The sequence below is a fragment of the Crocodylus siamensis genome, chromosome 4 (assembly GCF_052110815.1).
Source record: "Crocodylus siamensis isolate JL-2025a chromosome 4, ASM5211081v1, whole genome shotgun sequence".
NCBI classification, from domain to species: Eukaryota; Metazoa; Chordata; order Crocodylia; family Crocodylidae; genus Crocodylus; species Crocodylus siamensis.
The window spans coordinates 195,727,484-195,753,021 of record NC_143398.1 but is presented as its reverse complement, the minus strand read 5'-3'; the positions used below and the strand labels follow the sequence as shown (position 1 = coordinate 195,753,021).

General features: G+C 41.3%; 1 protein-coding gene across 1 annotated transcript in view; it reads left to right on the top strand.

Annotated features, from left to right (window-relative positions):
* Window positions 1-9,056: 9,056 nt before the first annotated feature.
* Window positions 9,057-25,538, top strand: part of ZNF804A (zinc finger protein 804A) — a 309,586-nt gene continuing 293,104 nt past the window's right edge. The window contains exon 1 of the mRNA XM_090045284.1: window positions 9,057-10,348. Within this exon, the coding sequence (XP_089901410.1) occupies window positions 10,238-10,348 (111 nt within the window). The 5' untranslated portion in view covers window positions 9,057-10,237. The remainder of the gene's footprint in view (window positions 10,349-25,538) is intronic.

Here is a 25,538-nt window from a genome sequence, read left to right as displayed (position 1 = left end):
AGAATGAAATATTTTGGCTTCTGTTAGATGTCCAATAAGCTATTCGTATTATGAAATGGAAATTAGATTTGCATGAAAACAACTAAAGGTCTGAGAGACGGAGTAAGGTTCCTTGAACAGTTCCAGTTCGAACTGAATTCAATAGAAGTTTGTTAGGAGCTGGATAAGGCCTCTTCTGGGTTGTTGAAAAGCTGCCACTTGTTGGGTGAAACTGTTGGTACTGGATTTATGACCCAGATACCTTGTTCCAGGCAGACCCAAATCCTCAGACTGATCACGACTTCTCCAATCAGTAACAGGAAAATTGTATTGATACACAGTGATAACAGATAAGAATAATTCCAGGAAGGCAAACAAAATTCCCCCTCCCGACCTCCCCTCCGATTCTATATTTACCAGTCGTAGGGCAGTCACAGGGGGAAGGTACATCTGGATGGTACACAAGCTTCACCCTGTGGTTCTCTCTTGAATGTCAGAAGTCAGCAGCCAGGAGTTTGAGGGCTTAGGCCCCTCCCCACCCAGTGGGGTGGATGAGATGCGTTTGTGGTATGCCCTCTGCCTGTGGTGGTCGAGTTTCCCCCTCAGGGACGCTTTGCTGTTCTGAAATCCTTCCTTTTGTATATTTTTCCTTTTTGATGATTCTTCATTGCCAGGCATTGTTGATTCATTTCCCTGTGGTCGTCATAGTATCCATGTTCCGTCCTATTAGCATATTCCTTTGCTCCAACAAACCCATCACATGCACACATATCTTAATTTGGTTACTTCCTGGGCCTCTTAATTTGGTCTGTTTACCAAACCCAGAAATCCCAAGGGCTCTGCAGTTGGGCATTGTGACCTGATGCCACCCTATCTCATGTTATGGAACAGTATGATAAATGTCTTTAAATTCCTAGCTTGTGTCTGCTGGTTTCAGACACAGTGGGCCTTGAAGGAAACTAGCACAAACAGGCTTTTAGAAGCCAGTTATTCCAAGCTGTTCTCCTGGACCATTTGTTTAATGCGTATCTATACTACCTGCAAGCCAATTCCCAAGAGCAAACCTCTAAATACCATTTTCTAGCCATCAAAATGATTCCTTAAGATAAACGTACTTGGTATTCATATTTAGTAACACGTACATTAAAGAAAATGAATATTTTTGCCGGTGGAATAAATATTACTAAATTTTGTTTGTGCTATTTATTAAATGAAGACTGTTATTAAATATTAAACTGAAGAATATTGAGTATTATCTCTGCCACACAAAGAAAAACTGCATACTGAGTATGGATTAATGTAACTCATCCAATGTGATTTATAGCTCTAAAGTCTTCAAGGAGTACCACAATTCTACTCTCTGGGTGCTAGAATGTGCATTTGCAGCTTTGCTTTGTCAAAACTTAAGTAGACTTACAACTCCATATACGATATCAAGATGAAAGGGATCAGGTAGAATATTAAGAATTGTATAGATGTTATTGACACTGACTGGTTATTGCTGGGACTAACTTATACATAAGCAGTGCTCTAATCACTGAGGCCAAAATTGGAGAAGGGTATCCGGAATTATACAAGAGCAAACTTTATAGCAACAGCTAAACAAAGAAAGGGAATGAGGAAAATATGGGCAGAAATGGAAAAGCGCCATGATATGAAGCATTCATGGACAAGGGAGTGGAATAAAAAGAATAAAGAATTGAGAAGGAGATAGACACACATTGGGAGATGAATGAAAAAGGGGTGGAAAGACAAGTATGCTATGCTAGAACATATTAGGTAGGGTATATTCAGTAGACACAAGGGAGTACTAGTATCATCGTATAAGGCATGAATAAATCCTCATTTCCAATATTGTTTACAATTCTGTAGACAATGTTTATACAATTATTAACTTAAGCCAGGACAGGTATAAAAGAGTGCTGGTAAAGTTGCTAAGAGATAGGGATCTTATTGTGAGAGAAAATGAAAAGATCTTGGCTTCTTTAGCTGAGTAAAATGAAGATTAAGAGGGGTTATAATTTCTTCCATGGGATGAATATTAGCAAGGGGAAAATCTTTGGGGACTAAAGAAAAATACCAGCATAAGATCAATTGGCTATAAACTGTGAACAAATTTAGGTTAGCAAATAAAAGATGTGTTTTAATTATCTGGGAAGTGTAGTTTTGGAATGATCTTCTAAGCAAAGAGTGGGAGCAAGGAACCTAACTGATGTTAAGTTTGTGCATTTATGGAGGGTATAATAAGATAAGGTAGGAAGTTCTCATTTATCACTGGGTGTGTCTATACATGGAATTAATTTGATGCAATAAACTCTGGTGCACTTCATGCCAGAGTTTATTGCTCCCACACGCAGCTTTTACATGTGCACCCAGCACCATAGCATGTTGAGCTGGGGCAGCACGGCCCCAGCTGGCAGAGGGTCCGGGGAGTCAGCCTCCCAGATCAGGGCTGCTTCTGCCCAACTCAATATGCTGCAGAGGGGCTGGCTACAGAAGGAGAGGCTGGCTACTGAAAGAATGAATAGCCAGCTATTAATAGCCACTCATGAAGGACAGAGTGATCTTGAATAAACAAATACTTTTTTAACACATAGGTTTTTTAACATAATAACCTATTATCCAGTGTATCCATGAAGCCATCATAAAAAGTTCACAGTTTTCTGCAGCATACACTATAAAGCACTAGCTATATGTTTCCAGAAATCTGAAAATAGTGTATCATACTGAAAGAGTACATAAACCCATAAATCCCCATATGTGATCAGACCAGCAGAATATCTAAAGGTATACCCTGTATCCAACAGTACCAATGCCAGATACTTGGAAGGAATATGCAAAATTAATAAGACGATGCAATAACTTATTCATGGCAGTTTCACCCTGTCCCCGGGCAGAAAGTGGTATTAATATTGCATTTAGAAGCATTTCTAGGTATGATTTTAAAACACAGACAAGGGCTTTAGTTCCAGTTTGTCCCTGCAAAAATTTTAATCTCTTATTCTCAAAAAGGGATTGCATGAACACTTTCTTTTCATGTTGTTGTTTTCTTCTCTGACTATTCTGTCAGTTTATTTCATTTACAGCACTTTTTCTAAAATAATATTTTTTTGTTTCTCTTGTTGCTTTAAATTGATGGAAAGTGCATCTTTAGGTTTAAAAATTCTATTAAAAAATAATGACGATAAAAGAATATTGGAGCAATACAGAAGTAATAATATAATCCAGGTAATATAATGGTGTAGTTACAAAACACATTTTTCCAGTCAGTGCTGAAGCAAGCAAAGTTTGTCTTTAAAAACTAAGATTTACTATAAAGCTGTCAAACATGGATATTGAAACAGGCTTAAGGGAAATCAGTACTCCAATGAGGTCTAGCTACATTTTTAAGAGTTTACACAAAACTTCAAGATGATTTATTTGGCAGCTAGAGATACGTAACAACATGTGGTTGTGGAAGTTCTGTACACTATTCCTATCTTGGATTTGTTTTCCTGTATCACACCCTGTAAACTTTAATTTATTTTTGCATTCTTTAGGGGGAGATTGCTAATGTATGAGCAGGGGATTGGCATCAGGATTGCTTTATTCCCAGCTTTGTCATTAACATGACATATGGTTTTAGTTAAAGCACTTGACCTTTCAAAAAGTGTATCCTTTTTAGGGTTTCCATTTTCTCATCAATTAAATGGGGACAATCCTTTCCTACCCAATGGAACTGTTGTGTGATTTAATTTGTTAATGTTTTTCAAGTATTTTAGCATCTATTTATAAGAGGCACGATATGTGCAAAGTGTTGTTTTATTTTGCATCTGCAAATAGTATATTATTTTAATGTTAGTTTAGGTACTTTTGGAATATTATTGTGTCCTAAGGATTTCTGCTCATTTGAGTACTTGGTTATATATATCTATGAGACAGGTAGTTTGAACGACAGTGGTCAAAATATTTGTTAATTAGTGTGGTATTTTCATTGTATATGCTTTAACTGGTTTTATGATGAATGATAGATATACAAACATCTGTTTATCATCTATCACAAATGGCCCATTCTTAAGTTACCCTACTACATTTTCTACATTTACTTATTATTTGATCTTATGATCAGTATTTTGGTCATGCACAATATTATTATGATGTCTTTCTTCCAAATTAACAGACAGTTGCTAGGAACTATAAATATGCAGAAATGGAGACATCTCTAATCTCTCTTCTTGACTTGCTTTACCTGCTTAATATTTTGTCGTGTCTCTTGACTGGCCTGGTACAGGGCCTGAAATTCGCCTTAGGTACTGTTCTGCTGCACAGATAGCTAGTACTACTTTTTTGGTTTCCAAAGAAATCCTGAAGATAATAGGGTAGAGGAGAAATAGCTATGGCTGACAGGCACAGATAAGTCAAGTAGCCAGTACCAGTAGACAGAGTTCCAAGATCAGAATTTCTTTCTGTACATATGATAATACTAGGTGAATACTGAAGGTGCATAATGAAGAATAGCATGGAGACTGTGCAACATCACACATGTCATGGAAACCATGGAGAAGTTGGAAAGAGTAGAGAAGGCAGAGCCACAACTGTCTTATGTATTAATTTAAGCATTATTTTGTGCTCACTGCTATGCTATGGAGACACTTCATTGTAAACTATTTTCCCCAGGATTTTTCAATGAGTAGTTGACACTAGCACATCAGTACTATATCTGAGTCACTGCACTTGGCAGAAGTAACCAGAACAAAATCAGGCATCTTTCAAGTGTTTAGGCATGATCCAAAATCCCTGTATCACTTCTGTATATGAAATATCCCATCAAAACCCACATTCATAGAGTTTTCTAAGATACTCTTCTCTCCCGTGGTGTCTGTTCTTTTCCTGCTTCCTGTCACTTCCTGTTGTTTATTAGTACCTCTTTATTATATGTTTTGAGATAGATGCAAGAAGTCTTGTTCAGAGCTGGAGCCCCATTGTGCTATGCACTTTATAAACAAGTAGGACATACATGCTCACCTTCTAAAAAGCTTGCTTTGTCTCAATGGGCATGGCTACACATGCATATTAATGTGACACAATAAACTCCAGCACTTATTGCATTGGGGTTTATTGCCCCCCAGCAATTTACACGTGCACCACAGTATGTTGAACCAGGTCAGAGCAGCTCTGGGCTGTAAGGCTGACCTCTCAGGCTCACTGCCAGCTGGAGCTGTTCTGACCTGGTTCAACATGCTGCAGAGGGGCTGGCTGGGGCACAAGGGTATTCCAGTGTGGGGCCAGCCAGCAGGCAACCCCCATATTGAAGCATCCTTATGCCTGAGCCAGCTGTATCAGCATTTACACATGCGCTACTGCAGACTAAAACACTCCACAGTAAATACAAGTACTATCCTGCTATGGCATTTTTTAGTATTTGTATTTGTTCTGTAAATACAAGTACTACCCTGATGCAGAGTTATTTATTTACTCCAGCCTAATAGCCCTTCACATGTAGATGTGAAGATGTTTACTGCTGAGCTAATTAGTCTATTCTGTAGTAAACACCTTGTGTAGATGTGCACCCTGGCAAAGAAATGATACAGTGCACTGACTGGCTGTGGTACTGTACCTTTCTGGGGCCAAATCTACAGACTTTATTCACATCTGTGGTCCTACCAAAAACAAGGCTGGAAGAGTGCTGTAACATTAAATCTAACAAATATCAAACTTATAATATTTTGTATTTATCTTGCTATTTACATTTTTTTTGGTGTGTCACACTTCATTCTGTTTCTCTAACTTATGCCCTTGTAGCAGGAAAAAGCAAATTTTCATAAATCTGTTTTTATTTCCTACTTTTACCATCTGCATTATTACTTTAGCACACAGAAAATCCTGATGGATGAGTGACACCCATCAAACATTACTACCTAGCGCAAGAGAGGAAGCAGAGAAAATATCATATCCTAATATGAGAAACTCACCTATCATAAATTGTTGCCTCCTATATCAAGGTTGCAAATAGTAAAGATAGGAAATTCTGACAGAGAAGTGACACCCAACAAAATCCCCTTTAAGCAACTTCCTTCTTTTTGAATCCAAGATGATAGGGTCATCATATTTTAATGCCAGAAGCATTCAAGAGCTAGGCATTTTGTGATGTTACATCATGACTGAGTTATTTTTTGTTTGCTCGGCTGTTCTTGCTTGTAGGACTGGAATTTTGAAACACGAAACCTGACTCGAAACAGTTAATATAAAGTGGGTTGGAAGAGATGGGTAGGAAGGTCTTAATAGCATGTAAAAATCAAGAAGGTATAGCAGTGATTGTCAACTAGAGCAGGGGTAGGCAATGTTTTTTGGCTGGAGTGTCGAAAAACACCACAATGTCTACCTTGAAAGGTGCCGGAGTGCCGACATGCCAGAAAAACTACACGAGGGCAGCAGGTACATGGCACTGCTTGTACCCCTTGCCCCCCCACCTAAAGCCCCTGCCCCCCAGCCCTGCTGCCCCTTGCCCCTGACCCCAGCTCTGCTTCTCCTGCCTGCCAGCTACGCAGAGCTGGGGCTGGCTGCAGCCAGGATGCTGCAAACAGCTGTGCCAGGCTCTGGAGCCCTGGCATCAGCTCTGTACCAGCATGTGCCTCAGAGTGGGCAGTGGGGGAGGGGCCTGAGGCAGCACAACCCCAGTATCTCTCCTGTTCCTGGCACAGAGCCGGTGACTGGGCTCCAGAGCTTGGCACAGCTGTTTGTAGCCAGCCTGGGCTGTGGGCAGTTGCAGCAAGCAGCCGGCAGGCTGCAAACAGCTGCACTGGGCTCCACAGCTCTGGCATCAGCTCCATGCACATGCAGTCACTTCAAGCAAGCTCTGCTGGGAGCAGCCTGGTCTCTGTTGCTGGCAGCAGCTACCCAGAGCCAGGGCTGACCGTGGCATGCCAAGCAAAATGGCCTCGTGTGCCATGCTTGGCACATGGGGTGGAGGTTGCCGACCCCTGAGCTAGGGTTTCAGGGCACCCAGGGTGCTACAGCAACCTTTGAAGGATACTTCAGGACTTGTGAGGAGATAGGCAAATAAAAGCTATCCTGCCCCTCTGCAAGGAGGTAAATACTGTTATTAATAGCTAACCATTTGTGAATAGAGCAGTATCTCATTAAAAAAACTATGATGGCGTACCTTGAGACTAGGGAGGTTAAGAACCACTGATCTAAAGTATTTTTAGTTAACCGGTATTTAGTTAACTGTGACGATAATCAGTTTGGGCTATCAAATTCTCTTTGCTGTATAAAATACAAAGAAACACAATTGTTATTGTTTATTAACTGTTAGAAGGTTAGATTTGGAGAAAGAAGAAAAACAGCCTTTCACTAATTCAGCACTTTGTTATCCATAGTTTTCTAGAAAGTCTGGAACACCATTGTTTCGTTTCTTTGTCCTTTTCGCCATTCTGAAGGAAAAATGCTTTGTTTCATTGTTTTGTTTCATTTTGAAGCACTGTTCCATTTCATTTCAGTGAAACTGTTTTTCTGTTTTGACTCATTTCCAAGTTTCACCCATAGGCTATAATGGGGAATTATGGCAATACCTAAAACATTGTCATTTGTTGCCTGATTCCGATGCAAGTTGCAGGGATGGTAGCCCCTTCTGAGGCCATGAAGTTTCAAGGAGATAGGTGCAGAGGTTTCTTGGAAACTGCACCTCAAAGTCTTGAAAGCAAAATTTGGCAGCCTTCTGTCATCTGGCATGCTGATCCTGGGGCTCACACCCCCAGGAGGGCTGCAGCATTGTGCCAGACTCCTCTGGGGGGTGCAGGTCCCCGGATCTGTGCTGAATGACAGGAGGCTGCCGCTGCCACCTGGGACCGGTCACACCTAGCACCAGGCTACATAGAGCTCAGTCCAGTGATGGAAAGCAGAATGCAGCCCCAGCTTTGCCCACCTCCTGCCATTGGGCTGACCTCCATGGGGTACAGTCCAGTGGCAGGAGGCAGGCAGAGCCGGCACTGCACTTTGATCAACTCCGCCAGCCCCATGGAGCGCAGCCCAAGAGTGGGAGGCAGGGAGGGCCAGGGCTGTGGTCCCCACTGGGCTGACCTAACCTACATAGGGCTGTGGAGCCACTTGGAGCACAGCCCTGGTTCTCCTGTGCCTCCCACCACTGGGCTGCTTCAAAACTCAAAACATTTTGAAACTTTAGAAATATTTTGAGTTATCTCATTTCATTTTGAAGCTGTTTTGATGCTTTTTGTTGTTTCAATGTTGTTGATTCCAGCTCAAAATGCATCAAAACAACTTTGAAACAAAACATTCAGTGAAATTTCGCACAGCCCTAATATTCTCTAAATTATGCCAAGTATCGTCATGCTTATTTTAGCATGCCCTGAGCCTTTGTTGGGAAGAGCAGGGTATATACTAATGAATTAGAATAAATAAATACCTTTTCGTAATTGAGGAAACTGATTTGATTGTCATCACACAACCAGTATCAGACTAGGGAAGTGAGCACAGGTTTATTTTCATCTTTAATCTCTAGGCAAGTGGTGCTCAACCTTTTTCTCTGGTGGGCTAAATGGGCAGTGCATGGTCCACCCCTGGGCCCAATCCAGTACTACAGCAGACCCCACAGAGAAAGGGGGGGGGGAAGCCCAGCCCCACTCAATTCATCAATGTCCCCAATGCAGCTGTGCAGGTGGGAGGGGGCATGGTCTTGCACCAATTCCTGCTGGGGCTTGGCAATTTGGCAGTAGGGGAGGAGGGTGGTATTAATAGCCACTACATTCCCTCACCCCCAAATTTCCAGTCTAGTGACTAGTGGGGAGCCGCATGAGGGAGATGTGGCTCTATGGGCCGCATATGCCTTGAAGGACAGAGGCTGAGCACCCCTGATCTAGGCCTTGGACCATGGAAACTCTGGGTTAGTGAAAGCAGGGATTAGATCCAAAAAAAGAGAAAAACTTAAGACATCTAGGTAAGCAGCTGTTGCTACCCACCTTTAGGAAAATGCAAACAACAGGAGGAGGCAATCAGGACTCATAGTAGAGATGATATCTTTTATTAGACCAACAAGATCCCACCCCCCCCCACAAAAAAGAATTTCTCTACAGATTTTTTTTTTGTGCAAAAATCTTGATCTAATAAAAGATAACCATCTCTGCTACGAGTTCTAATTGCCTTTTCCTCTAGACCAATACGGCCACAACCTGGATACCTAACACCAGCAGGAAGCGCTTGACAGGTGTCTTTCTCATTTGTATTTCCAAGGGAACCGCGGACCCTAACGGGAGTCCGGCTCTTTTCCCTTTAAGCACATCCCCCCGTGCCAACCTTCCCTCCAAGTTTGGGAGCCCTGTTCCCAGCCGAAGAGATTCCCAGACTCCCCCAAGTGGCTGCGGAGAAGATCGGGCCGCTTCGCCAGTGCTTCAAGGCTTCTGCAAAAACCTCCCAGAAGAAACCAAATGCTGCCGCCTCGGTCCCCCTTCAGCTCCGCCCGTGCCCTGCTCGCGGGCCAGCCAGGCCTCTCCCAGCCCCGCGGGCGCCGGCTGCCTCCCCGCCCTGCCCGGCGCTGTGCAGCCCTGAGGAGCGGGCCCGGCCGGGGGCTGCGGGACACCCCTGACGAGGGCTGGGAGTGCGCTCCCCGGGGCTTGGCCCTCAGCCCCCCCCCCCCCCCCCATCCATCCATCCATCCATCCGTCCATCGTCCGTCCGTCCGTCAGTCCGTCCGCCCGTGGAGCCGGCGGCCGGGCGCCCGAGGCAGGGCTGGAGCGGGTGGCGCGAGGCGCGAGTCCTGGCGCGGCTCCCGCCCCCCGGATCCTCGCTGCTTTACCTGGGCGGGCGCCGGAAGGGGCCGTGGCGGGGCTGCGACATGGGCTGCGCCGGGCGGGGGCGCGGGGCGGGGAAGGCGGCGTGTGCCAGATGCCGCGCGCTGACAGCTCTCGGGAGCAGCCCAGCGGCTCCCTGCCATTGGCTCAGTGCAGCGGACCGGCAAGGCTGCGCGGTATAATAGCACTATGCCTGGCAGAGGCAGCGGCTCACACGCCTCTCGCAAAGCCACGGAGATGCCGCCGCCGCTGCCTCTGCTCCTCCTCCCGCTGCCGCCAGCGCTGCACTGAGGCTGCGAGAGGCGCCGGGGCTGAGCTCGAAGGGAGGGGGCCGAGCCCTGCCGCCGCCGCGGGAGGAGGAGGAGGGCGAGAGCCGGGACCGGGCGCGGGTCCCGCGAGGCCACCCCCCGGGGTCTGCCCGAGCCGCCGGCCGCGGGGTGCATGGACGCGGCTGCGGCGGAGGCGGCGGCCGCCCCATGGAGTGTTACTACATTGTCATCAGCTCCGCGCACCTCAGCAATGGGCACTTTCGCAACATCAAGGGAGTTTTCCGCGGTCCCCTCAGCAAGAACGGGAACAAAACTCTGGTAATGGCTTTTCCTGTCTCTTTCTATCCCTCCCCCTCCACCCCTTCCCCAGCCGCGGCTCTGCTGGAAGGGATCTGCAGCGAGCCGGAGCCCTGGGCAGGTGGGGAAGTGCGGCTGTGCTGGCGGGTGATGGGCACCTGGCCTCATGCTCAGGGCATACATAGGCTGGGAGAGTGGATGGCTACAGCACGGAGGCTCCCCCTTTTTTTCCTGGGAGTTGTCACCCTCCGGGGGCATGTCTTCCACTCCCTGCAGGAGATCCCTGCTGACCTTTCCTTTTTTTTTTTGCTCCCACTCATTTGGGTCAGGTTATGGAAGTCCTGGAAATGGGGCTGTGGGAAACCCTTCTTCCATACCCACCCTCTCCAGGTCAGGCTTCATGCGGCCTTTTCACCTGGGAGGGCAGAGTCTTTAACAAGCGGGAAACTTGTGCATTGGTGCTGCCAGCGCACATCACGGGCAGAGGCGGCATACTGCCAATCGGGATCCAAGTACAACAGCTGATTGCTTCTGTACCAATTGTGGGGGGTTGTTTTGTTTTGATTTCAGAAAGTTTAAAAAAGAAAAAGGAAAAAAGAAGGTAAAAGAGAAACACTTATTTGAGGCCTGAAGGTCCTGAACAAGGCCATTCAGTTGTTCAGGAAGGACGTAAAACTCTACCTGGTGGTTAATACAAATGATCTGAACAGGTCTCAACTAAGCAGTGTTTAGGAGATTTTTACTTGGATTGTGTAGAAAGTGTTCATTCACAGACTGCACCTTCAAATGACAGCAGTGTCGTGCTCATTTGTTCATGTGTTAGTCATACATGCCTTCAGTTTCTGCTACTTCAGTTGACTTTTGTGCTCACTTCTGTGTGGTTTCTGGACTCGGTAGATTGTGAACAAGTGTACATAGGAAGCCAGGTGGAATGAGTGGGGGGTAATGAAGTCCATATTTTACATATGACAATTTGCCCCTTAAAATATTATCAATAAAGGATAACGAGAGACTGAGTGAGCGACATCATGTAACAGCTCAGTCAACATGCAAGGAAAGTGTAGACTGATGTATGGAAGTAGTGTTTAGTCACATAGTTTTACCAGTCCCTTTTATCACCTTATCCAAGTTTCCTTTGGATAAAACAGCAGGATTTACCTTCAACATACTTGTTCCCTGGAATGCGTGACCTGTATTGACAGGGAATTTACTAAAGTGCTTAACATTTGCTAAAGTTGGCAAGCTTGCAGTTTCTCCTTAAATAAAGAGATTAAAGCAAGTCTGAGCCAAGCCATAAAAATAGTAACTACTACTAGAATATCTGAAGCAGTCTTTGGATTGTTCCAAATTGTTCCAATTGAAATGCTACTGCTCTGATGTTGAAGAATTGATAGAGGTATTTCAAAGCTCTATACTTTAAATACTGCTTATGAATTAGGAAAATACCCTTGTCTCCAAAATTTAATAGGTTTGTAGAATCCTTGTGATTACTGTTAATAAATGCATTTTGCTTTTACAGTTTCAGAGAAAAAAACAGCAACTATAGCAAAACTGTTAAGTAACTGTTACAATTCCTAAAATAATTAACACAATTGGTACAATATATTGCTTCCTTGGCTGATTTGAGCCGTTGGAGAAAAGATGGATCAGGCAAGCTTAATTGATAGAAAGTCTAAAGGTAACTTCTGAGCTGCATATTGCCACACACAACCTATGTTGTTTGGGTTGCATTGTACTCCTGCTCTTGCCTGACAACCCTCCTTTCTAATACTTCTACAAGGAAAATATTTTTTTACAGTCAGTAATAATCTTATGGAAAAAAAAGTAAAATAATGCTGGAAAGAAAGCATCTGTGTTTAACAACAATTAAAAAAAAAAGGAAATTGTAACCTGTTATTTACTTTCTGGAAGTAAATGTAAAGTTTATTACTGATTTGGGGAAAGTTTCGCAATAAGGCTGAATAATGAATACTGTAGTTTTTAACTGAGTTTCTATTATTTTAATTTAAAGCTTGAATACAATGTATCTTTACAGTTGTGGTCAGAAAGCAATATAATTCTCCAATGAAGTTCTAAATTTAAAATAAAAAAAGTTCTTTGTCTCAGATTCTATATTGGATTTCTTAATCTGTATCTTAAGAAATCATGTAAATGACAAAACACACAGAATCTAAGAAAGTGTTTTTATCTCCAGGTAATTTTATTTTGAAATAAATAAAAAATTATTCATTTTCAAACAATGAATAAACCACATTACAAAGTTAGCACACCTGATAACTAACTAAAAAAATAGCTTCAAAGATTCAGCCTTACCCTCTAAACAGGCACATTTCATTCGGCTTTTATTTGCAAATCAAATGATAGAGAATCAACCAAATTGAGCACAAATTGTTGAAAAGCTTTGCTTTAAGACATTTAAAAATGTATCTTCAGGAGTTTTGATAAGAATCCATAGTCTCTTAATGAAATCTTTTGGGATAGTCATTCTGAAATATGTCAGGATACCTATAATACATTTCTGAAATCTGAAGAAAAGATATAGGCAGTATAAGAATTGAAGAAGCATATGACTGTTCTTAGTTCATTTTCGTTTACACTCTTAACCCAAAAGCAGATTGTGAATGTTTTCTTGTGAGTGGGGGATAACACTAAAGCAACTGTTTATTTCTATAGAGTTGAATGGCTTCTGTGCAGAAGATGGCATGTATTAAGCCCTGCTTTGCCTGTGCTCTGAAGGAAAAAAAGTCCAATACTGTGCCACTAAATGCAAGATACTTTGCTAAAATCTATTAAACTTCTCTCTCTAAAAGTAGGAAAGGGATGATTGCAGACAACGGATGAAGTAGGAATGGCGTATTGCTAGCTCCTCTTTCTGCCACCCTGCTGACCTAATTGCCTCTTTTAAGTACCTCTTTTAAGTCTAGAAGTGGAGGAGGCTGCTTGGAGACCTGGAATGCCTCCTCTGAATTTCCCTCTGGTCCTAAAGTGACCTGGGAAGACAAACACTGTCTGAAGATCGGATCTAGAAACATTCTGCTTCTCTAGTGGTGAAGAAGGTAGGACACGGCCTCAGAGCTTCTCTTTGCCCTTTGATTGGGAAGATGAAGGGCTTGTTGACAGTGGAGAGCAGGGGTGGTATCAGGGTAGCCTTGATTTCCAAACTGGGAGGAGAAGTTAGTTTGAGAGCTCTTGTCTCCTCTGGTCAGAAAAGACAAGAAAACTGCCCTATTATCCTACTAGGGTAGATTGAATTACCTCTCAGATATGGTGGAGAGGTATGGAAAAGGATATTACCTATTCCATGGGAGAAAAGAAGGGTCCTTTCTGTGCCTACTTACATTTGAGGAAGAAAGGGAAATCACTTATTTTCACTGCCACATTTATGGGTGGATGTCCCCTCACCCATCCCCAGGAAATCAGTAACTTTTGCTGGCAGTATGCACTTACAGTAGGACTTCAGCAAAGATCAATGTGGGAGTTGAAGAAAGGGAGAAAGAAGTGGTAAAAGGGAGAGAAAAAGAATGGCCACAGAAATGTGGCTGCGATAGCATAAAATCAATGAAGGAATGTAGCTAGAGGGCAGAAGGAACAAAGAAGTGAGAGGTAAAGTGAGAGGTAAAGCACAATGGAGCTGGTCAGATTTAGTAACCATTGAACATTCCTGTGAAAAATGAAAGAAGAAAAATACAGTGGGGAAAAAAGCTGTTTGTGTCGGAATCTTTGCATACTTGCTCTCCTTAGTGTGTCTGAATAATACATAGGTATGTTGGGGACATTGAGTTTTTGTCATTCTGGGCCTCATGTAGTCCTAAAATGCTTCTTCCTGGGAAGGCTATAAATTGGAATCCTGGTACTGTAGTTTATGAGGAAGAGGGACTCAGAATTTTTCATTGGAGAGTGCTGTCTAAAAACCTAAAACTATTAAAAAATTGTCAATGCACTAAGTTGTTAAAAGAAATCAGTGGTTGTTTTGTTGGGTCTCTGGACCATTAATTATGGGTTAAACTTTTCACATCTTACATCCTGCCTTCTGAAACATTCTCTTTGGAATGCATGTGACTTTTAAAATGTTTTACTTATATTATATTCTAAAATACTGAAACACTTTTTAATTTAATTATTTATTAATTTTATTGGTGAAACAAAAGTTATGAATACTTTATTGCTGTCAGGATTAGTGTTATGAAGAGAGACTAAAATTAAGAAAACCATACAAGTGAATATGTGGGGGCAGGTGGGGGGAAGAGGAGGGAGTCCTATGTTGCTGTGAGCTTCTCATTGTTAAATATTTTTTTAAGGGATGTTCAGTGTCTTTTTGAAAGAACCAAATAGTTAATTGTAATAAGCTTGCTGGGTCATCTATTTTACGTGATCCTATCTAACTTGCTTGATGGTTCATTCTGTGTAAGGAAACTGTATACCTTTTTAAGGTACTAAAGTATGCCTTTTTAATGTAAGGACAAGATCTGACTGTAATATGGTTCACTTTAATGTCCAAAATTATATATAGTAAAATTGGTAATTGAAGTAGACATTATGTTTTTGTTCCTTTCTTTGGTCATCTATTCCATATACTTATTCTGCTTATAATAAAAAACAAACAAACAAAAAACAAACTCTAAACACCAGATTCAAAGTTTTGTTATCTTCCCTGGCATTCCTAGTTTCTGGTCTTTTTTTTGTTTGGTTGGGTTTTTTTGGGCTTTTTTGGGGGGGGGAGTGTTAAAGGTCTGATTATGCAATCACTTGCCAGCAGGGTTTGTGTTCAATGACTTCAACAGAACTTTCCCAGTAATTAATAATTTATTCAGGCTGGAGTGTTCATGGAGACTGCAGTGAAATGTAGTTGATGTCTGTTTGTATGAGCCATCCCTTCCCACTTTGGATCTTCTGAACTTCTTCACAACCTATCACTATGACTAACCTCTTTCCATGTCATGGAGGTCAGTTTTAACTAATCTTTCCTCATAATTTATATACTTGCCCCATGGCTGCTCTCTTTCAATTTTTTAATCTCAAGGGTTTGAAAGTTGTACTAAAGGATACCTGTCTGAATAGATAAATCAGTTGTTTAGAATCACAGACAGGTTAATTTGCTAAACCTTCCCAACAGTGTCCCTCAGAATTGCAAACAATATATGATGGAATTTATTTTTGTTACACACATGATTCTCCAATAGACTAGTGGGTGAACAGACCTTTTAAATGTAATCCTCTAAGTAGCTGGTAGGTAAGTAGTAATGGAAGCTCTGCTAATTAATAAAGGTACAGATGCTCCTTCCTTTGACTTTAGTTCAATTCTATGAATGTTTTACCTGCTCTAAATCTTTATTCATATACAACTGCAAAACTAACCCATCAAGTAAGTGTACAGCAGATGATAATAAAAAATATGAATAAAATCTTATTAATTCCAATGGTATTTCCTTTATTTTGTTTACTACTGATTACCATCATTAAGGTGATTCCAGAGCAGAAATGATACCTCACTGGGCCACATTTTCAGGTGGTGGAATTTGCTACTGAATTTGCTTACTGATTTTTAGTAAGAAGTAGGTAAGCCACAATTTTTATGCATTAGGCCAGAAGTATCCAACTTATTTGGCTGTGCTAGCTGGACTGGACCATGGGGCTTGTTATGGTCCAGATGACCCACCTCTGGTAGCAGTGCGACAGCTTTCTGGTGAAACTGACTGCTGCATTGGCACATCTCTAGAACTCAGGGGCTGAATTTCACAGCCACTCACCCCTTTTTTCCCCTGCTACTTATTTTAGTCACATAAGACCCTGAATTTAGTGGAAGAGGTGTTCACCACCTGGTTTCTGGAGCTGCACTAACACAGTGGCTTTTGCAGCCATGTCAACAAGGTCCTGTACCCCAGAATTTAACCACTCATTGACTATATGAAATCCATAAGATGCCAGTTGGGAGCTAAATTTCCATTAGGCACCATGGAAGTCTCCATGTTTGCAAAGGCATTACATGTGTTAAATTGCCATCAAAGGGGGGAGCACTTATTTAAACATATGAATAAGAATTTAATTGTTCAATTCATAGACTCTTACGTTTTTAAAACTGGCTCTTTTGCTGATAAGTATCTTGTATATCTTTTTAAATGTCTGTTGACATGTTTATTGAACATGTCTGCTCGGTTTTTTTAAATTGTAAGTTCCAAGTCTCAGGGTTTAGTTATGTTAAATTTCATGAGGTTGGGAATAATGATTAACTAGTGCATTCTGAAAATGCCATCTGTCGCTCAGGCTGTCTGTTGTCTTTGTCTTTTCTACATTTTGTAGAATATTTCTGTATTCCCAGATCAACTAAAGTAAATATGTTGTGGTGGACATGAAAACCTCTTTTATGAGAAATTTATTATAAATGTTTATAGTTGAGAATATTAAAGTAATAACTAATTATAAAACTGCATTGATTTGGTAGTTACATGTAATAACCTAAATGTAGTTCAATGAAAGCATATATCTGGCAAATATGTTGGAAATGTATACAGATTCCAAATTTCCTAATATGTACTTTTGATAAATACCACATGCATCCTTTCCCCAAAGAGGGCCCTCTAAAATTAGGGTACATGTTTTAACAGATGAAGCTGACTTGTGTGCCAGAATGGGGGCATGAGAATGATGGGGGCTGAGGACTGGCTCCTTGTTGGCATGCAGCGGGGTGGAGCCCACTCTGCAGTGTGATTTGCTTTCTCCTTGTAGCTAAAGCTTGAACACCTTCAGAAATGCTGCTGAATTGGCTAAACAGCCAAAAGCTGCTGTCCACTCAGCAGCTGTAACTGAGTTAAAGCCTTGGATGAAAGGAGAGAGTGAGTGAGGCCTGTATTCAGCCATGAATCTGCCTTCCTCAAACAAGGCACATACGGCATATGGTATGTGAGAAATAATATGGTATATAAGTAGGCCTGGTATCATAAGTTTATTTTAATAGTTAAAGAAAAAGATCATGACAAACTGCCTCCATATAGTTTATAGTTGAAAATAAAATGGATTAAATGGAAAAAAAACAATGTTCAGTAAAGTGGGTTGTATAGTTCTCCAGGCTGCTAGTAAATGCAACATAATTATTTTACATACCTTTTTGTATTATTACAGAATTTATACTTAACCCATTTCAATTGCTAGAGTAGTGTTGGCTATCTCTTGGCTACACTTTCAACTGTTCAGCAATAGATAGAGTTTTACTTTCAGAAGTAGCTAACAAATGGCTAACAAGTAATCACACTGAAGATAGTATCCAGTACTCCACAGTACTTAGAGGGTCTGGATGTTTAAAGTTACATATGTAAGCACTTTGCTGCATTAGGTCCATATCGATCATATTTACCACTGCCTTTATGAAATAACAGTAAACCTTATACAACTGTCAGGTTCATATGCAGGATGATAGTAAGGGCCTTGTTACATGTTGTACTTTGAATTGCTCAGATATTGAGTAGTGTTAGTGGCAGCTCAAGTTTGGGGCAGTTGCATCTTAAGTGTAAAAACAGACTTCTATCCCTGCTCTAGGTGTGTGTGGGGGGGGGCGGTCAGGCAAATGAAGCCAGGAGTGGGAGATTTAATGGTGTATAATGAAATGGGAGGTGGAAAGGAAATGGGGTGGGGAAAGGCTGGTGAAATAAAGTCAATCACTGAAGGATAAAATAAAAAGAAGTAATATAGACTTCACCCAAGAGTGCTGATGATCTGGCTGAGGTCATTGTGGAACCCCTGGCAAAACTCTTTCAGAAATTTTGGCACACAGGGGAGATCCTTGAAGATTGGAAGAGGGCAACATTGTGTTCATCTTCAAGAAGGGGAAGAGGGAGGACCTGGATAACAATACGCCAGTCAGCCTAACCTCCATCCCAAGGAAAATCCTGGAGAAATTCATTAAAGAATCTATGTGCAATACGCTTATTGAGGGTAAGATTCTGAATGACAGCCAGAATGGCTTTGTCATGGGTAGGTCTTGGCATACCAATCTCTTTTCCTTCTATGAACAGGTCTCTTCCCACCTGGACATGGGAGAGACGATCGACATTATGTATGTAGACTTCCAAAGTCTTTTGATCTAGTGACCCTCAATATCCTTGTGGAAGAATTGTGGCTTAACTGCTCAACAGTTCAGTGGGTGGCAAACTGACTGCATGGTAGGACCAAGAGAGTTCTCATGAATCTGTATCATCTTGGTGAGAAGTGGCCAGTGATGTCCTTCAGTGCTTGGACTGGTGCTTTTCAACATCTTTATCAGTGATTTGGATGTGGGGGTGAAAAGCTCACTGGCCAAGTTTTCAGATGACACCAAGTTATGGGGGAGTGTGGTCATGCCAGAAGATAGGTTGCAGATACAGGCAGACCTGCGCAAGCTAGAGTGTCAGACAGTTTGGAACTAGATGAAGTTCAACACTCAGAAGTGTAGGATGCTCCATCATGGGGGGGGGGGCAAACAACCCACAACATACCTACAGGCTCGGTGGTGACAATTTGACTTGCACCACAGCCAAAATAGAGCTAGAGGTAGTGATCGACCATTGCATGAACATGAGCCAGCAGCAATGCTGCTGGCCAGCAGGGCAAATACCACACTGGCATGCATTAACCATTGTATCTCATACAAAACTAAGGAAGTGATACTCCAACTGTACGCCGCACTGGTGAGACTGCAGCTGGAGTACTGCATCCAGTTCTGGGCACCACACTTCAACAAGGATGTGGAAAAACTTGAGAGGGTCCAGAGAAGAACCACCTGTATGATCAGGGACTTGCAAGACGAGCCATACAAAGAGAGGCTGAGGGACTTGGGCTCTTCAGCTTACAGAAGAGAAGGCTGAGCGGGGACTTAGTAGTAGCTTATGGCTATATCAGGGGAGTACATTAAGAACTTAGTGAACAGTTGTTCACCAGGGCACCCTTGGGGAAGACCAGGAGCGATGGATACAAACTCCTGGAACATCACTTCAGGCTCAGTTCCAGGAAAAACTCCTTCATGATCAGGGTGTTCAGATTGTGGAATAAACTCCCTCCAGTGGTGGTGCAGTCTCCTACCCTGGAAATCTTCAAAAGGAGACTGGACAGTCACCGTGCTGGGTTCACTTGACCCCAGCTGTCTTTTCCTGCCGATGCAGGGGGCTGGACCCAATAATCTACAAGGTCCCTTCCAGCCCTTAACAATCTATGAATCTATAATGATATTTAAAAAAATTAAAAGAAACAAAGAGGAAGTAAATTAAAGAAGGTCTCATGTTTTAATAAATTGGGATTTGGGATTGGGGTGCTGGTTGTGGTTTCTGGGGTAGCTAGGAAGTGGGAGCTGTGAGGGAAGGTGCTTCTGGGGGAGCTACTGCCTCTCTCCTGGGTAGGAAGCTGCTGCTCATGGGGACCTGATCTGGCCCCCTACCTTGTTGCCCCTCCTGTACACCCCATTCCTGGACCTGCTTCTACCCTGTGACCTGGCTAACTAGCATGTGTCCTGCAGGCTGTTTTCATGGGGTTGCACTCATGGGGGTTGGAAGAAGAGGTGACTTGGTGCCAGAACCGCCCTCTGGACAGGAGAGTTCAGGGGGTGGAAAGTTTGTCCACAAAGAATGGGAGGGTTGGGGAGGGGACACTGCATCCTGGGACACCAGAGGATTACATCTTGGACAGTTCATCTGTGGGGAGTGGCCACACATTAATGGAACATAACCTAAATAACATAGATCAGAGAGAAGCCTGTCCCAGGTTGGCATAACTTTAAGCTGCCTAAAGTGTGTTTACTGCTAATTTAAGGTGTCAGTGTGTGAACAATCCAGGGATTAAGAGATCTAGGAGCTACCTAAAATGTAATGTGTAACAAGGCCCTAAGACTACCATAACATGATCTGTGGCATAAGGACATTTTATAATGGTTTAATATGAATTTTAAAATTAACAAAGCATCTGACCTTCAAGAGGTCAGGTTGAACTTTAAATTTCACACACACACACACAGACACACACACACACACACACACACACACTTTTCAGTCCCCTGTTGGATCATTTAATGGCTTTAATATCTGTGGATGCTAAGGTAGTCTGCGTTTAAAAAAAGAAATTTTAAATCTCATCTATGTGACAGTTCATGTGGATATGATAACTTGAAGTATTAAAATGATGCAAAATATAATTATCCTACTCAGTTCAGTTCTAATAGCTAATCATACTTTCATTTATAATAATTGTAAGAAAGCAGTCAGTCATTAAAAAACAGAATGTTTTTAATAAAATGAAAATAATAGTTAAGATCTAAAACCTGTTCTTGTCTATTTTTAGAATGCTGCCTAAAATTTCAGTAATGTATAATGTTTTAGTTCACAAGTCTAATAACACAAAAGGGAATATTTTGAAGCTGTACTATCCACAGGACAGTTACAGTGAATTGACTGCATGGGAGGCTGTTTTATTATGATTCCAGTACATTTCTAAAGCAATTTGTAGGGATCACAAGTCTCATGCAGTGATTATAAGGGCATTAAATGTGCATATTTAATCTAGAGACTTTTCCATGTAAAGACTTTTGCCATTAAAAGTTCAGTTGTTATAAAATGTGAAACTCTACAGGTTTATTTACATGTCATTGTGCACCAGATTCATAATCTAAACTTGAAATAGCCAGAGCCTGCTCTCCCCTCTACCAGTTTTACTTTGTTGTCACTTACTTGGCTTTAGTGAAATTACTTCTGATTTAGGCTCTTTTGCTGCAAACACATTTTAAATCTAACTTTAAAGAAACCATTCTTATAGTTAAATTAGGTCCACAGTGAGCATGTCTGTATATCCTCTGACTGCTAAGGTGCTGGCTGTGTGAGGGTTTTTTTTGGCTTTTTTTTCTTATTTGCACATTTTGTGTTTACATACTTTCTCCAGGGCTTTTATAACAGGAAGGCTTTTTCTGAAAGGGGATCTTCTATTACATGAAAGCAAAGAGATTGCAATTGCCATAGTCCAACACTGAAGGTATTACAAAGAAAGGCACATGAAATGGAAGATGTGTGACAAGACGAGTGATTTTTCAACTGTTTTTTATTTGTGGACCCCTAAAAAAAATCAAATGGAGTTACGGACACCTTTGGAAATTTCAAATGGAGGCACGGATGTCTTTGAATTGTAAGTGTGGGTATTCACATGCTCTTGGTTGATCATAGTTATCTTTGTTGACCCCTTCAAGTATGTGAATACCCACACTTACAATTCAAAGGTGTCTTCACCTCCATTCAAAATTTCTGAAGGGGTCCGCAACTCCATTGTGAATTTTTTAGGGGTTCACAGAAAACCACTGGAGTAGAGGACATCAGCATAGGGGCTATTAGAATAGCCTTCTAGTTGTTGCAGTTTACGCAAAACATTTATATTAACTTCAGTCCCTCAGTCAGAGAATAGTGTTAAAAATATTCCTTTCTGGCTCACCAATACCCCTTAAAGGTTGTGACAGTTATAGTCAATTAGTCAGTTTTAACTCCAACTAACCTTATTGCGCTGGTTCCCATGTGCAGGAGCATATGCGTGTAGAGGCACAAATGGCAGTGTCACAAATTTGTGCTGCTGCTTTGTGCCCCATAGCACACCCCTGCACATGTGTGTCAGCGTGCAGCAAATTGTCCAGAGCAGGAGTAGGAGAGGCTGATGCCAGCATTTGTGCTGGCCCCAGCAAAATTGCCTGGTGTTCTGGTGCAGCAGGGGTGCAGATCCAGCAGCACAGTCTGGCTGGCAGCCAGAGCGTTACTCTGGACAGCCAGCCCTTCATTTGTTCAAGTGCACTCTGACACATGCTTTGCACCACTTTTTTCTGCAGAGTTGGGTTTTTTGTTTTTCTTTTCTTGCTATGGGATTTCCTTGTAGCAAACGTTCCCACTAGGTGTTCATGTTCTCTGGTGCATGTTTTCACAGTCCTTGCATAAAAATTGTTGCACCACGAACTGCACGTCCCTGTACGTGGGGACCCACCCATTGCATGCAAGAAGAGTATCTTTTCAGGAATGAAGATGGGAGTACATACTAGTGATAAAGTTTGAAACATGTTTACAAAGATGTTTCTGTGGGGCGGGATAATATTTTGTTTGTTTGTTTTTATTTTGTTAATTTGGGGTAGACTTGCTGTTGTAGCTTACATTAGATATTTCAAGTCCTTTGTTTCTGTGTTGTTAACTTAAAAATTACAGTCAAAATTCTTAAACAGACAGGTCTTCTCTTATTCAGGAATGTATTGACTTGATTCTTTTGGCTTTTTTGTTTTTAACTGGTCTGGTGTTCCTGAAAAGTGTCAGGTTGACAGTTCTGAAGACCCAAGTATTTATGCAAAAAAGCAATAAACCACAGAAAGCCATATAGAGATATCGCTATAATCATCCACCTACATGTCTCCACCACAACCTTCAGGAACCTTATACTTCTATGTATAAGAAAGGGGTAGCGGTAGTTTAATATGCTCACCCATCCCGTCTTTTGTTTCAAACATTCTAACAAGAGCACTAGGTATTGACTTGTATCATGAGGAACAATTAGCCTCATCAGTTAAATGTTCACAATATTTTAAAACATACTATTTCTGTACTTTGTAATTAAATGATCTGTAAATAAATATGTTGTTCGTATGATTTTTTTTCTTTTTATTATAAAGAATTTGCTTCATCATAAAAACAAAAATGTGGATAAGGTTTTTGTGTTGTAATTTGTGCAACTTTGTAGACTTCTCTTTGAGTCTTGAAGGCTATGTTATGTATTAATCAGTTCATAATTTACAGGTTTTTCTTCTATCTTTCTCAGTAAGACTGGCTTTCTGTGGTAGAAGAAAATGAAATGATCTGTAGTCTTTTAATATCATGTCTGGTTAGTTTCTGCTGCTTCTAAATATATTCTCCACTAATTGCTGGCTGTGCTGCAGAGGAGTGGAAGGGTAAAAATGAAGAGTACCTTGTGATGTGTGAACAGGGAGTAATCAGGAATAAGTCTGAACAGCACATTAGTATCATCTGCAAAAGAACATTCCTTCTTTTCATTCACTGTTGTCTTGGAGTAAACTTAGAATTATCAGCAATTTTTTTCTGATTGTGTAAATATAGTTACTAGCTGTGATAAATTTGTCTAGATGAACAATTTGCCGGTCACTTGAGATAATCAATGCAGTTAAGTTTTTACATAGACTTATACATACTTTTATGCCTATGATTTAATATTTAAGCTATGTATACACTCTGCTATTTTCTTTTAAATCACAAAGTATTAATTTTGGGCATGGAGGGGGAAGAAACTGAAAGGATTCAATTAAATGAGTTTTTAATTAGAGAGGTTTAAACTAAAAAGGTTGGTCTAAGTTAATTTAACATCCTGAACCAATAGTGCAAAACTTAATGTTAGTTTTTCTTGATCTTAAAAGAATAATATGGAGGGGTACTAATTAAAGATAATGAAATGTACTGAATATGTAAAACACTGTGGTTTGCTTCCAGGGATAAAAAAATATTAAGCAAAATAACAAATTTGAAATGTGGTTGTAAATAATTTTATACCAGACTGTATATATGAGTCTTTCGGGAGTAACCACAGTACAGTCTAATATTTCAGGGGCCATAGTCTATAAAAACTTTTTCAAATATGCTTACTTGTTTCCAATGCTTTTACAATTATACACTGATTTAAAATAAAGAAAATTCACATTGCAAAAATATATCTCATAAATTAATTAAAATGTACTAAAATATAGAATACGCTGTGTATTGTATGAATGATGAGTGGTAACTGGACAGATAACAGTATTGACACAATTCAATAATTGTTTTAAAATAGCTTAAATCATTTTAATGTTTATTTAGCATCTGTTATTTAAGAGAGAATAATATTGGCTTTCACTGTGGCTTAGGAAGCGACTGAGCTAGTGGTGGGATGTATTAATCATACTGGCTTTTTAGTTTTTCTTCATATTGGTCTACCAACAGCTGGTCCACATTTTGGAAAGAAGTTTCTCCAGCAGGAAGGAAAGAAGGTCTAAAGAATATTTGGCTGTTCTTTTGCCACAGAATTGGCACACTAAATCATTCCATAGCCATCTCCATACTTTTTGAGAAGCAGCCAAAAGCTGTATTGCTCTTTCCCTTTCCCTAACACATATTGACTTGGCAGTTTACAAGAGCTTCAATAGAAATCTAGAGCATGCTGTATGAAAAGACAGGAAAAATATTAGTAGACCTTGCAGTGGCAAGATTTTTTTTTTAAGTTAAACTGCTATACTGGCAATAACTGATGGAGAAATAATATAAGTGTACTGGACTTGCATTATGAGTGGGTGTATACACACAAAGCCATCCATTAATGGTGAACTCATAATTGATAGGAAAAAAACATAAGGCATACAAGAAAAGAAATATAAAAGTATTGTGAAGAATTTGGATCTGCATATAGCATTAGACAAACAGCATTAGAAAGCTATAGCTGACAATTAGGCTAATTAGTGATGAGCAGTAAACAAGGAATAGAAGTCATTTAAAGACAATCATCAATGTGATAACAAAGTTCTATGTCTATAGCAGCAATTACTTCCAGTGTATTAGACTCAGCAATAGTGCTGCCTGTGCCTTGCATTTTGTTTTTATATTAAGCAAAAGAATGGATTCTTGTGAATTTGAGTTTAGTTGCAAACCCTTACATATAACATGAAATTTTAAGTTCTCTTAGTTATTAAGACATTTTCTATAAGAGAAATCCCATATGGAAGTGTGTGCATGAGAGAGAGCAGAGAGGCTAAGTACTGACATTCAAACAGGCTGAGGCAGAATCAGTCTTACCTATGCGGGTTTCTTTATGCAGAGTAGATTAGATTGGGAGTGAACAGAACACGTGTTCACCTTTTGATGGGGGGTGGGCGCATGAAGGCTGCCTGCACTGGCTGAGGCCAACAGGTTGGGGGCACTCCCCCATGCCTCCCACCATGCCCAGTAGGCTCCCCAGGCTACTAGAGAATGCTGAGCAGAGCTGAGAGGCCAGGACATATGTTGATTGTTTGCTGGGCATGGATGAGCGTGCCCCCAACCCCTGTAACTGTGGACGCCCCCCCATGTCCAGCCCTAGGCTTCCAGAGGAACCCCCAAGTGGGTCATGCCCAACAGACTCGCCAGTGGGGGGGTGGAGAGTTAGTGATCTGCGGAAGGGATGGATAGGAGCCTTCAGAGGTCTGGCAAACAGCAGGTGGCAGCAG